The sequence below is a fragment of the Myotis yumanensis genome, unplaced genomic scaffold (genome assembly GCF_028538775.1).
Source record: "Myotis yumanensis isolate MYYU_CA2020_CCGP unplaced genomic scaffold, mMyoYum1.0.hap1 SCAF_4, whole genome shotgun sequence".
NCBI lineage: Eukaryota > Metazoa > Chordata > Mammalia > Chiroptera > Vespertilionidae > Myotis > Myotis yumanensis.
Genome location: NW_027223755.1, coordinates 34673653 through 34687971, shown reverse-complemented (window position 1 = coordinate 34687971; position 14319 = coordinate 34673653). Strand labels below are relative to the sequence as shown.

At 42.0% G+C, this 14319-nt stretch overlaps 1 protein-coding gene across 3 annotated transcripts in view; it reads right to left on the bottom strand.

Moving 5' to 3' along the window:
• The window catches only part of MAST4 (microtubule associated serine/threonine kinase family member 4), a 514811-nt gene that overhangs the window by 340981 nt on the left and 159511 nt on the right, over nucleotides 1-14319 (bottom strand). For all 3 annotated transcript variants that reach the window (XM_070412101.1, XM_070412097.1, XM_070412098.1), the window contains exon 3: nucleotides 4632-4756. In XM_070412101.1, coding sequence (XP_070268202.1) covers nucleotides 4632-4756 — 125 coding nt within the window. The remainder of the gene's footprint in view (nucleotides 1-4631; nucleotides 4757-14319) is intronic.

Here is a 14319-nt window from a genome sequence, read left to right as displayed (position 1 = left end):
TGTCTGGGAGAGGGAGCACAGCTACATTTAGCTTTGCCAAGGAAAACTAGATACTTTGGGCTAGGAATTAATCTCCTTCTTGAGAAGGTAGTTAGCATTACCTTCAAGCTTGCCTATGGCATTTAAATCACTATAGGTCATGCATTTACTAAAATTCATACCGACCAAACCATGGGGCCTTCATTTATATCTTACTAACATATGAATACCTGCCAGCCACAGGGCCTTCATTTATATCTTATTAACATACGAATCCCTCTCAGGTCTCTACTTTTCTGAAAAGTATGTTGTGCTGAACATGAAATTCTGTTTTATATCAAATTTGGACATAAACTGCTTTGATCCCTATTTTTCCCGTTTTTACACACTTGAACACACACTTTGCTTTGACTCACTTTTTCAGTGAATCAACAAATATTTAAGCCAATCTGCTACATGACTGCTTACAGGCAGATTAATAAAATCTCCTTGAATGTGGACACTGTAATCTCTTCATAATTTTGTCAGCTTAGTTTTTGAACGGCTGATGTAGAACTAAATGGGATTTGGCCCATTACATGGACTTTAAGGCTAATCACAATTGTAAGATGCCGTGAACAACAAAACCAAAGAGGTTTTAGATGGATGATCTTATTAGGCCACCCATTACAGCAGAGAGAATCACACCATCACTCTCGCCTTGTAAGTAAAGGAATCTGTCACTTCCTAGGAATAATTATTTGTTCCATTGGCATTATTTATTGAATGCCTCCTATACGCAAGGCTTTGTGCTAGGAGCAGTGAGGAGCAGAAAGCCAACCAGACAGGAATTCTGCCCTGAAGGAGCTTGCAGTCTAGCAGGGGGATATTAGGCATAAACACAAAGAATTAAAACAAAGGTGCACCATGATACACGCCAAGGAGAGTCAGGAGGAGAAGGCTGGCTTACAGCTCTAAGATGGGGGGCTGGGGGTGAGAGCCGTGGCCAGGAGAGGGTCCAAGAGAATCATGTTCTATTGTACAGAGCACCTCCAAAAACATCAGCTTGTCTAGAAAATAAAGAAAGAAACAGGGAGGAGGAAGAAGAGAGAAAAGGCCAGTCAGAGAAAGACAAGTATCATATGATTTCACTTATAGGTGGAATCTAATGAACAAAATAAACTAACAAACAAAACAGAAACAGACTCATAGATATCAGAGGACAGACTGACAGCTGTCATAGGTGAGTGGGTTGGGGGCTGGATGAAAAAGGTGAAGGGATTCAGCAAAGAAAAAACAAAACTCATAGACACAGACATCAGTAGAGTGATTAGCAGAGGGAAAGGGGATAAGGGGATAGAAGAGGGTAAAGGGGAGATAAGTAGTGATGGAAGGAGACTTGACTTGGGCTGGTGAACACATAATACAATATACAGATGATCTATTACAGAATTCTATACCTGAAACCTATAGAATTTTATTAAACAACTAAAAGCCCAATGCACGAAATTCGTGCAAGGGTAGGCCCTCGCAGCCCCGGCTTCATCCGGAAGGTCATCCGGAAGGTCATTCTGCTGTTCAGTCTAATTAGCATATTAGCTCTTTATTATATAGGATGTTACTCCCCTCTGCCCCCCCAAAAAAGAAAAAGAAAGTAAATTCTAATAGGTGTATATTTCCACCTCTCAGCATCATTATCAAATCTGTTAGTTGTAATCAGCAGAGGCACTTTAAACATAATCCAATCCGAAAACATTAACCCTTTGAGTGCCAACCAATATCCTAGGAACTATGCTAAAATTGCCAAGGCATTTTTGCTGATTTTACAGCAGTTTAGGAAAAAAATTATGAATCGCAAGTAAGTGAAGTTACATATTCAAAAACTTAAGGAAACCTTTACTACATTTGTTTTCATCTTTGACATATATTGTTTGCTGATTGTATTATAAAATACTAGTAGAAAAAAATTTGAACAAAACATATAATGTTAAAATAGAGGGACACCCTTCTCCAATATCTTCCACAAAATCGTCATCTTCACAGCAAGAATTGACATATTTAGCAATATCATCATCACTAATAAAAGCAGACTTATAACTGGACGCCATTTCGAAGCTCTAGGGCTACAAAATCTGAGTAAACTTCATAAAATCGTAGTACCTGTAAAAAATTAGGCAGATAAATGCCAGTGGTCAATGTTAGAACTACAAATATTCGGCATCATAAGTAATCTGCACTTAGGTGCCATCTGCCAATAAAGAGTGAACTACTAGCATCTAATAGTGACACTGCAGGAGGAGCGCGATAGCGCTCCCGGCACTTTTGGCGAAAGACAAGAGGAGCTTGATCGCGCTCCCTGGCACTCTAGGGGTTAACTAATTACACTTCTGCAAAGGGTACACACTGTGACACACTGATATAAATGATATGGCATAGAAACCTAGACCAATTCAAGCAGAATAACGAGGGAATCAGGAGGGTCTCAGCCCGGCAGCCCTCCTCCAGCTGCTGCTGCTCTCAGGCTGGGGGACAGAGACTTGGTCAAACAGCTCACAAATAGTTTTCCTTAAACTACAACTCGGAAATCATGAAGCTTCTGAATGAGATATACTATATATACCAGTATATATCTTACTTTTAACAGTGTTGCTTTAATCAGAATGATTTTCTTGGCAATAAACATACAAGATTAATATTTAAGTGTTAAGAATAATATTGCATTGACCCCAAAAAACACTTTTTTTAAAAAAAATCACTAATTGTGAGAAATGTTCCTTAAAAAGTAAATACTTACAGTAAAATGAGCTTTTGATAAAATTCCCCAAGAAGAAAAAGTAACTTTGAACTTGGGGATGAGATGGAGGAAAATGTGATCATCATTTTAAGTGCACATTTAAAATAAGTCCCAAATTTTTCATAAAAGGAAGACAACAAACTTTGGCTTAAAGATCATAGTCAATTTTGAAATCATACTATATCCTGAAAGAAACTTTTTATGGATAATTATTCAATACCATTCAGAATCTTTATTAATTGAAAAGTAGATTCGGGAGTTCCAAAGTTGAATTCCAGAGACTGTTTATGCCTCTTTTCATCTTGCAGTTGCAGATGAGATGATAAAGTCTGAGAAACTAAGTGACTTGCTCAAGTGTACACACTACCTAATGGCAAAATCAGGACCTAACTCACATCTCTCTGCATTATTGAATGATTCCCATATATCCAAAATAACCTATTATCAATACATCAAATTAAAAGGCATCATAATGCACCGACTTACATATTATTTGCATCGTCATCAGTAAAATATGTTTAAAAATCTATTCCCATACCATACAACCCCTACCACCAAGGCAAAAATAACTTGTAAACACTCCTAGGCCAAAGGTTAAAGTAGAAAAGTAATGAGCCCACTAGAACACAAAATTCTAGGAAGGATCATGGTTAAAAATAAAGGTGTACATTGAAAAAAATAAAAGGAATGTGGGAGTCCATGCTGCCAAAAAATACGCAAATATCTGTATCATGTGCCAACTGGTAAATGTGGAGAAAGTGCTAGAGTTGGAATAATGACCATTTTCAATTATCACAGAAAAGAAGGGGCCTGGCAAGAACCACCATGTTCTGGAAATCTAGGGGGAATGTTGATGAGGAGAAACATGTTTGCATGGCCTGAAAGTATCTCCCCACAGAAAGCTTATTGAATACAAGAGCAAAAGTCTAACTACAGTGGAGACATCTGGCAACACCTTGACTGGGGGGAAAAATTAACTTCACAATGAGGGACAGATAGACATATGTGTCTGCAGATGGCAGGCCCAATGTGATATTCTAGATTGGGATGCAAAAACATAAATCTCACCATGAGGAAATATCAAACATATAAGCAACATGTAATATGCGAAATATTCCATTAAAACACATGGGTGGGAGTATATAGTCCTCAAAGATCTTGATGTCAAAGTGGTAAATAAAGGCTCTGGAAATAATTCCAGATTAAAGGGAACTAAATAGATATGACAATTAAATTCAATGCATGACTCTGGACTGGATCCTGTTCTGGGGGAGGGAAAATGTTATAGAGGACATTACTGAGCCAATTGATAAAACTGAAATGCAGAAGGCAGAGTAGATAAAGGGCTTTTATCAGCCATGAATTTACTGAAGTTGATAACTGTGATAACAAAAGGCTATAGTATATACAAGCTACTCCCAAACAGTTTTAAAAAGTATGTGTGCATGTGCACATATATGTATATGCCTGTGTCTATATAGAGGGAGAGAAAGCAAATGATAAAGCAAGTTGGGCAAGAGGTTAATAGTTGAATCTAGTAAAGGATCAGTTGGTGTTCTATTATTTTTCTTACTCTTGTCACTTCTCTGTTACTTTGAAATTGTTTTAAAGCTTAGAAACATCTTCCTTTCTTTTGAGGGAAGAGTGGAGACAGAGAAAAAATGAAAGAAATACTCCAAATTAGGTTGGGGGGTTGGGGGTTGGCGCTTGGAAAAATGAGCACACTGAAAGCAAGGTATTTCACATTGCCAAATCTGTGCTTAATGTTAAACGTAGGTTCAAATCTAGTTAAAGTCAATAAACTTAAAATAGTCCCTAGTGAGGTGGCAAGACGGGTAAAACCCAACCCACCACAGACAGAGCCCAGAGACACACTTACCAGACTGGCCGTGAGCGAGGGCGCCGACTGGCCCAAGGCCTGGCTGCGCATGCGCACGAGGTTGGACGTCTCCGCAGATGCTGACCAGGTCTGTCCTGCGGTGGGGTTAGGAAGGAGGTACCTTCCTGTCGGGGTTAAAGAGAAGACAATGTAAGTGACAGGCAGAACAGTAACACCTCCATGGCAACGGTAGATCTCTTCTTGACCATCCTTCTATATAATGTTTGCCAATAATTACATTTACCAAAAGCAACCGGAGGCAGATTGTTTTAATTAAGACAAGTTCTGACCCTGATTTCCCACATAAACCCAAGAGTACCTCTTCATCCCCAGCATCTGTAGCTTTCAGCCAAGGCAGAATGAAGTATCTTGTTACTGCTGCCTATTCCACCAAATGTGCTGAGGATGAATATAATACACAAAGCATTCCTAGCATCTTAGAAATAAACTTACGCAGCTATAACTGTACTTTTAAAATGTATAATATGGAAAGTGATTGAGGATTCATCTGGAAAAGAGTCCTCAAAGTGGAGATCATGACCAACAAAAGGAAGAGTTGGAATTCTTTCAAAGTGAAATGGGGCTGGTGCTTCTCTCTCTGAAGCACTGGTCGGTCATTCAACCATGTCCACAGGACACGTAATTGTATCCATTTGCATAAATCAGGACATCAATGTCAGTTGAGCTTCACTGAGCAACTCACATCAACCTTGAACTCTAATATATATGTATGCCTTTGAAAGTCAAACAGTTGAACCAATTCACACTGTATTAATTTCCTAGTATAGGGACAGGACCAGTTATCAATGCATAAGAAATAAGGCTTTTTGACTTCAGGAAGTTGGGATGAAGTTATGAGTATTCACATAGTAATGAAGCTCAGTAAAAGCAGAGGCCATGTTTGATTTTTATCTGCTTTGTCCCAATACTAGCACAATGACTGGCCGTGGTCGGTGCTCATTAAATATTTCTTGGATGATGAAAGAACAAGTGGGCACTTTTTTCCCATAAAGCACATAGGGACAATAAGATGGCAGGCAGTCTATGGAGTCTCATCCAAGGCCTGTGTCTGTGGGGACTCCAGCTTCATACCTCTCAGAATCAGGAGGGACTGCAGCCACATGTGTGGCTGGTGGTCCTGGAGCAGAGGTGACATTTGTTTCTTGGATTCTCCCCCAACAGATCTGTTCCCTGTAAAAGAGGCTCACTCCCTTACCTGTGGCATACAATTCATAAGCATGTCCCATTGGTTAATAAATATTGCAATATATTAGCTAGTTAGCTATTAGTATCCATTCTAACTACTAGCAATATCAAAGTATAGGAGCTAGGGGAAGCTCCCACAATTGTCCATGTAGAGGTCTAATCCACACTAATAAAAGAGAAAAATGGTAATTAGCGTACGACCGCTACCCCTTTCATTGGCTAATCAGGGTGATATGCAAATTAACTGCCAACTAAGATGGCGGTTAACTGCCAACAAAGATGGCGGTTAATTTGCATATGTAGGCACAATGCAGGGAGGCGAAAGGGAAAGCAGGAAGAAGCCCCCTGCCACTGACAGTGATTGGAAACCCAGGGGGGAGCTAAGAGCCGGGGGCAGGGCAAAGGCGGCCCTGGGGACTGCAGCCACATGTGTGGCTGGTGGCCGCCTTTGCCCTGCCCCCCAGCCATGATCAGAGAATCTGGCGCCTTTGCTGCCCTGGCCAGTGATAGCGGGAAGTAGGGGTGGAGCCAGCGATGGGAGCTGGGCACAGGCGAAGCTGGCAGTCCCGGGAGCTTCCCAGCCCCGCACCCCGCTTCTGTAATTGATGACCACAGAAGCTGGGTGCGGGTCAGGGAAGCGTCCGCCGCCAGCATCCCAGGCCACAGCTTCCCAGCCCCGCACCCCGCTTCTGCAATCCGTGACCTCAGAAGCTGGGTGCGCCAGCTTCCCAGCCCCGCACCCGGCTTCTACAATCCATGACCACAGAAGCTGGGTGCGGGTCAGGGAAGAGTCCACTGCCACCATCCCTGGCCACGGCTTCCCCGCCCAGCACCCGGCTTCTGGGATGGGTGACCGCAGAAGCCCAGTGCTGGGGCGATCACAGAAGCCAGGTGTGTGGGCAGGGAAGCAGCCTCAGCCAGCTTCCCTGGCTGGGGCTTCCCTGCCCCACACCGGGCTTCTGCAATTGGTGATGCCTATTTCTGCATGACACTTAACTGACTACTCTCCCTTGAAGCACAGAAGAAGAAGCCCCCAGAAGAAGAAGCCGCCCACCTTTGGTCCTGGCCCCAGTGCCTGGGGTTGGCTGCAACCCAGGAGATGGACAAGCTACTGGCCAGAGGTCCCAGGCTGCAGCCACCCGGAGAAGCTACCAGCCCTGTGGTCCAGGGCGCCAACGCCTGTGGCCAGGGAAACAGGTTCCCTCTTCTCTACTATAGTCATTACTTCAATATTCCCCTTCTGAATTTCTCTCCTGTGCTGCAACCCAACTCCACTTTTTATCGGAAGGATACAGAACAGAGAGAGCAGTGTTAAAAGCTTACATTTTTAAGCCAGTAAGGTTGGTACTTAAACATATAAATGGAAAACTAGAGTCCTTAAGGTAACAAAGGCTACAAAGGACAGGGACAGCGCATGACCTATTATATCCAGCAATCCATATGGGGACTGAAAACTTTGCAATGATGACAATTACTGAAGATATGAATCAACTAAAATAGTTGACAGGGACAATTCTTCCATCTTTGAAAATATCTACATCAAATCTGTTTAAATAGATTTTCATCTGCATAATATAACACATTCTGACAAGACCACCACCTCCACCAATGTGGTCAGTGTTGTGCTGTAAAATGTTTAATAACTGAGGGACCCCCCCCCCTCGAGTGCACAAATTTTGTGCACCGGGCTACTAGTCTATATATATAAAAGCCTAAGCGACTGTCGCAACCGAAACAACCTAACAGACGACCAAACAGGCTGCATGGGGCGACCAGGCCAGCAGGGGGCTTAGTGAGGGACGACCAAACGACTGAGCAGCAGGCTGCAAAGATGGCAGCGCCCACAGCCAATAAGGAGGGAATATGCTAATTAACTGCCATGCCCTCAAAGATGGTGGCGCCCACAGCCAATAAGAAGGGAATATACTAATTGACTGCCACACCCTCAAAGATGGCGGTGCCCACAGCCACAAGATGGTGATGCCCAGTCCCTCAGCCCCCAAGCACCCCAGGGCTGACCCGAGGCACAGGCAAGCCTCAGCTGGCAGCTGCCCAGCTGCCCAGGGCCGCCCAAGGCTCAGGTAACCAGGGCCAGCCAAGGCTTGTGCTGATGGCAGTGGCAGCAACAGAGGTGTGATGGGGCGTCGCCTTCCCCTGATCGCCGGATCATCTCCCGCCCCTGAGGGCTTCTGAACTGTGAGAGGAGGCAGGCTGGGCTGAGGGACCTCCCACCTCCAGTGCATGAATTTTCATGCATCAGGCCTCTAGTGTGTGTGTGTGTGCATATATATATATATATATATATATATATATATATATATATATATGAAAGCCTAAGCGACTATTACAACCAGATGATTGGACAATCAGATGACCAGCCAGTAGCTATGATGCACAGTGACCACCAGGGGACAGACGCTCAATGCAGGAGCTGCCACCTGGTGGTCAGTGCGCTCCCACAGCTAACCTCCTGCATCTGGCTGTGGTCCCCTCCCCGCAGCCGGCCAGCCCCAATCGGCCCTGATCAGCCCAGATCAGGACTGGAAGAGACAACCCTGATCGGCCCAATTGCTGGCTAGGACGAGGGACCCCACCCATGCACAAATTCTTGCACCGGGCTTCTAGTGTTTTAATAAAAGTGCTTCCAGAAATATATATTTTCATTGCAAAGGGAAAAAATGGTTTTCTATTTTGACAAAATTGCTCTTTCACTTTCTTATACAGTGAAAGCACAGACTCTAGAGACAAACCAGATCTGCTTTTGAGATCTTAACCTATAACAGAATGACACTGGGGAAGGACGTTAGTCAACCTCTCCTGGCCTTCATTTTTCCATCTCTAAAATGGGGACAGATTATAGGATTGACTATGTAAAGTTATTGAGAGGTTTAGAAGATTTTATAAGTAAAGCACTCAGTAAATGTTAGCTATTTAGCCATAACAATAGTAAAAATGAAAACTATCTTTTTTGTTTGGTTTTAATTTCTTGTCACTTGTCTAAAGAAAAAAAAAATAACAATTACACCAGCAAAAACCACCATCAACATTTCAGTGATTTTTCTTCCTGATTTTCTAACTGCAACCTATATTTTCTAGCAAAAAAAAAACAACAACAACATAGATTTTTGTCACATGCTCCCCTCCACACCACATAATATATATTTGCCAAGCAAAAAACATAAAGCAAATCAATTGAAGCATAAACCCTATCATTAAAAATTCAACAATAATTACAATTTGTGATCTGGTCATCATCTCAAAAACAGTCAGATATATGTTGTGTAGGATATGCTACATTTAAAGTCTAGAATTTTTTTTCCTTGCCTTATTTTGAAACATGAACTAAAAGCTAGACTAATAGGGGCTTTGGGAAATCTGCCCCCTTTAGACCTAAAAGCAGGACATTAATAAAGAACAGGAAAATTATAGACTGCATTTAGGAATGTTAACCATTATTACATACATAAATGGTTTCTTTAACAAAGAATTAACTCTCACTGTTTGAAAAGCATCACATGTTAAAAATATACCAACCTCCAGTAATCAGAACCCATACGTTTTTGGTTTTTTTCCTTCGGTTCCTTCCTGTGTCTTTTCCTGTATTCTATGCTTTATATTTTCTTTGTACACGTTTCAGAGAGATGCCTGATGGGAGGTATAGAAGCTACCTAAAATCAAAGTTTATATGATGGAGGGAGTCTAGCCTCATCACTGTTCTGGCTCAGATGCTTCATTTTAAAACCAAGGTAGATACAAGAACAGAATGTAACATTATCATAAAAAGTGTAAAGGCTAAATATTAAGTCACTAAAAAATTCTGTAATTCAGTCCTTTTCTCTTTTACTAGAAAATAATTATTAGACTATCTTCCTATAATCCCCAAGATGAAGAAATAGGTATTCATTTCTGTATTCCTAGTACCTGGCACAGTTCCTGGCACAGTGCCTGGCATATAGTAAGTGCTCAATAAACATTTGTTGACTGAAATGCACTTAAACGGGAAACATAAAACTAACCAGGTTATCTTCTTAAATTTAATTTGTAGTATAGCATAAGAGTTAAAATATATTGAGACATTACTATATGCGAACACTGCCACATCTTAGCAACCCTATGGGGTACCAGGTAATATTATCTCCACTTTAGCACAGAGAGGTTACATAATTAGACCAGGGCACACAGCTGATAAGTGAGCAAAACCTGGATTCTTACTTTGAAGCCCAAATCCTATCACAGGAAAATATTCATCACATATGCTAAGGTGAAAAACAAGGTATAAGAGAGGATGACTTTATATTTAAAAGAAAATAACATGCAGATGGGATTAAATGAGATAATGCACTTAAGGCACTCAGCCTGGGACATGGAAGGCAGCCAATATACTATTACTACTCACATGCTCATAAGAGCTTTACAAATCCACCGATACACCCTCACCACCACAGCAACAAAATAAACCATGGCAACGGACTCCTTGGCCAGATCACAAAAGAACTGGAGAAAACTATTGAACAATATTGCAATAAAGAACAGTATTTCTTGCAAAACTGTTGTTCTCTCTGGCAGGGAAAATGGGGACTGGGTCCAGGGAGAAATATGCTATAATATTTCATTGTTTTAAAAATTACCTGCAGGGAATAAGAATGAAGTTTTCACTTGTGGTTTTAATAAGTTTAATATTAAGTTTTTCTAATGTAGCTGAAGAATGTGGCAAATATTAAGCTTTGGAAGAGCTGGCTGGCAGGTATATGCAGTTGTATTAAATTATTCTCTACTAATTTCTTTATATGACATTATAAAGGGTGTCCCAAAAAATGTATATATACTTTGAATAGTTATTAATTCCAATGGGTTAAATCTGAAAAGAAAGAAATATCAATTGAGCTATCAAGGAAAAGTGTGTATACATTTTTGGGGATACCCTGTGTAATACTGCTTTTAATGATTCCTATTAAAAAATGCTCCAAAATCTAACATGGCAAACAAGCCAAGAGCATATTCCTCACACCCCTCATAATGGCAGTTCCTGAGGCCACATCAGGGAGGGGCATGGGTGATGGGCATGGCTCTCCACAGGGTCTGGGTGCGGTGAGGAAGCAAGAAGCAGGGGAGAAGTTCCAAGGAGAATGAGGACCCTCATTATGGTCCCAACCTGAAAGTCATGGCAGCTATGACTGGGTAAGGCTCCCTCTCTGCCAGTGGGAAAGCAGGACAGAAGCAGGCACAGCTTCTGAATATATCCTCAGCGCAAGAAACTCATCTGCTAGGATCCAAGCTCAATGAGCCCAGCATGGTTCAGGTGGGAGGTCAGACTCTGGACCAAGCACGTCAAACTCAAAGGCTAACACAGGCCGCAAGTTTGACAAGCTTGCTGTGGACAGACCTAGAAAAAGCACTAGGGGAGGGGGCACCAGGAACCAGGGACACTTCGTTCTCTCTATAGACTCAAACCATACTTTGAACACTTCACTGTTGTTAGCTCTCACAGGGCAGTTTACAGCAAGCAGAGACCCTTGCTAACAGGACACACATGCCATCCTCTCCTCTGAAATCCCTCAGGCCAACACTACACATACATTTCATTTGCTGCTACCTCTTGCATGAGTCTAATCTTGGTAAAAAGACCATAGGTGTGCCTTGTCAAAGATAAGCAAAGCTGGACACTACTTAAAGTGGTAAGGACAGATTTTAATCAGTAAGAACTACTGCCACAGGAAAAAAGAGGCCAGTGTGAACTGCTTCACCTTCAATTTATACAGAAGTAACTGGGTGTTTTAACAGGAGAAGCGGGGAAGAGGGCAGGGAGCCAGTGGAGGCTCAGCTGAGTCAGGGAAGGGAAAATTTGCAAAAGGTTAGTCAGTGGAACTGCGATCGAGCCAGCTCTGTCTGCTAGCTGGCGATCATGGAAGTTAGGATTCCACCCTCCCACAGAGACAGGGAGACACAGATCCTACCTGGTGGCCAGAACAAGCAGCAAATTTTTGGCAGCCTTGAGTTTTCTCAGGTAGGCACTTTAAGGGAGTTAGGGTCATCCTGAGGATGTAGCCTTGAGCTGTTAGAAACTACGTTAAGTGTGTGTTCAAATCTTTAATGGTCAAGGTTAAGGCCTAGTGGAGAAAGAGGGCTTGGAGACACATGGCTAGAATTTGGTCGAGGAGAGACTTTATCAGCCTTCAATTCTTTGTGACTTAACAGATCCTAACCCACAAGGAGACCTTTAGATGGTCAATAGTTGGTCAATTTTAGAACAGAGTTTGAACTAAGTTTAATAGGACATAGAGGTCCTTGGCAGTTAACAGGAAAATTAATGTCTCTAAGTCATGGTGGACTCTAGAGTCAGACTGCTGAGTGCCAATTCTGCCCCAACACAGACTCCATCACATATTCATAGACTTCTCCAAGCCCCAGGCTCCTCAGCTGTAAAATAGGGGTTACATTTATGCAGTGGTTGTAAATCAAAACAGAAAGGATTTTTACACAAGGAACATTCAATAAATGTAAACTTTGAAATAAATAAGAAATACAAAGGGCTACCCAACACACAATGAATTATAAGGTGAGCAAGAAATAAAATGGTGTTAAGCCACTGGAAAAAACAATTCAATGAGGAAGCATGTGTACACATCTATAATGACATGTTTATAATGCCATCGCGGGCTAGATTTTAGATGTCATTATTCTTGTATGAGCCTTGTCCTTAGGAATCATATGAATGTTACAAATTGGAGGGTTGGTTAGCCTAACACATGGGATGTTTTATTCCTGCCTAGACCCCCATTAGTGTTATTAGGGAAGAAAGGACAACAGATGGATCTAAGGCAGTCATTAGAAGGCACTAACACTGTGCCATAGTTGGTAGTGATTACATCAAACTTTATATAAATTCCCTTTCTGATGACTACCAAGAGTCTCTAAAAAAGTGTGTTGCTGTTGTATTCATGCATCATTTGCTGCCTACAATTTAAGAAAATTAGCATCTGTCAACCACATTATTCAGCTGCACAGGGTGGAAATTAATGGATAACACCATTCCCAATTAGTTGTATGAGAGGTGAGCTTCCCTGGCAATCTGGCAGCTATGTTTTAATACCGAATGGGGCCTGTTGTTACAGCTGTAACTTTGATCAGCTCTGTGATTTTCGGAAATACAGCTCTAAAATTCCTGTACGTTTATTGAAACACTTAATAAATATGTTCTACTGGCATAACAATAACTTTAGAGGCAATAATAGAGTCCGTATTAGAGCTAGAGTCAGTTGGCCAGAGTGACAGAAGAACTGGTCAGGTTTCAACCACAGAGGTGTGGGTTCTTTGAATGGCCTTTTTGTACTGGCGTGTGTTACTGTTTGGTCACGGGGCCTCTACTTAACAGAGTGAGTAAGAAGGTCCGGAGCCTTTTAAGATTATACATAAAAATAAGTAGGTTATTGAGCCTAGACCCAGATTGTGCCTAGGCTACTCACAGCTTCTTTTCTAAAATGTGTTTTCCTTTGTTGCCATCCTGAATTCCAAGAAACAAGAAGCAAATCCTCCATAAATGCATGTTTTCAAACAGGAGATATACCCATGCTTTCAAAGCACCCCTAAGCTTAAAGTATCCCTCTGAAGTACAAAAATATCAGGCCAGCGATAATTTTAGCAGAATGGCTATATAAAGAATTAAATATAGCCTGTGGAGATGTATTTTACCACCAAGGAATAATGGTGCCTGACTAGATTTAAAAGCTTCCAGTAAAAAAGTTCCATAGCACCTGAACTGCAACATAGATCTACCAGTATCAGTCAGTCCACAGTCTTGCATTGCCGGTTATTTACCTTGGAGCACAAACAGGACATTCAAAGGAAAGTAAGACCTGGTGGCCACATCACAAAGCAGCCTAAGGCTTTGGTGCTCAGCTCCACACAGAACTCAGAAAAGGTTTGTGTATCCCTCCAAGGTACCAACCAGGAGCAAAGGGAAGCTCAGGGGACGACTGCGTTGCTCTTGAGGGTTTTGGTGAGGTGAGGGGAGCTACACACAGGGAGGGAAGGAGAACGGGGGTAGCATCACAGAGACAAAGGGGCTGGAACAAAAAGAGCAATGGGAAGCTAGCCCTGTGCTGGAACCATGAGCAGGAAGATGGGGCCACATGCTCACAGCTCTCACCCTATGCTCCCTACCTGGGTAGATACTGAAGATCTCACAGAAAATTCACCTCTACCACTAAGGTGGGAGGAGGGACAGCCCCACCGTTTCATCCTCTCCACTGCTAACTAACACCTCCCTTGCTTAATTTCACTTCTGAGAATACACACACGAGTTGAAAGCAGTGACTTCAACAGATACCTGTACACCCATATCGATAGCAGCATTATTCATACTAGCCAAAATGTGGAAACAATCCAAATGTCCATTGATGGATGAATGGACAGACAAAATGTGGTGTATACATACAACGGAATGTGCTTCAGCCTTTAGAAGGAAGGAAATTCTGACACACGC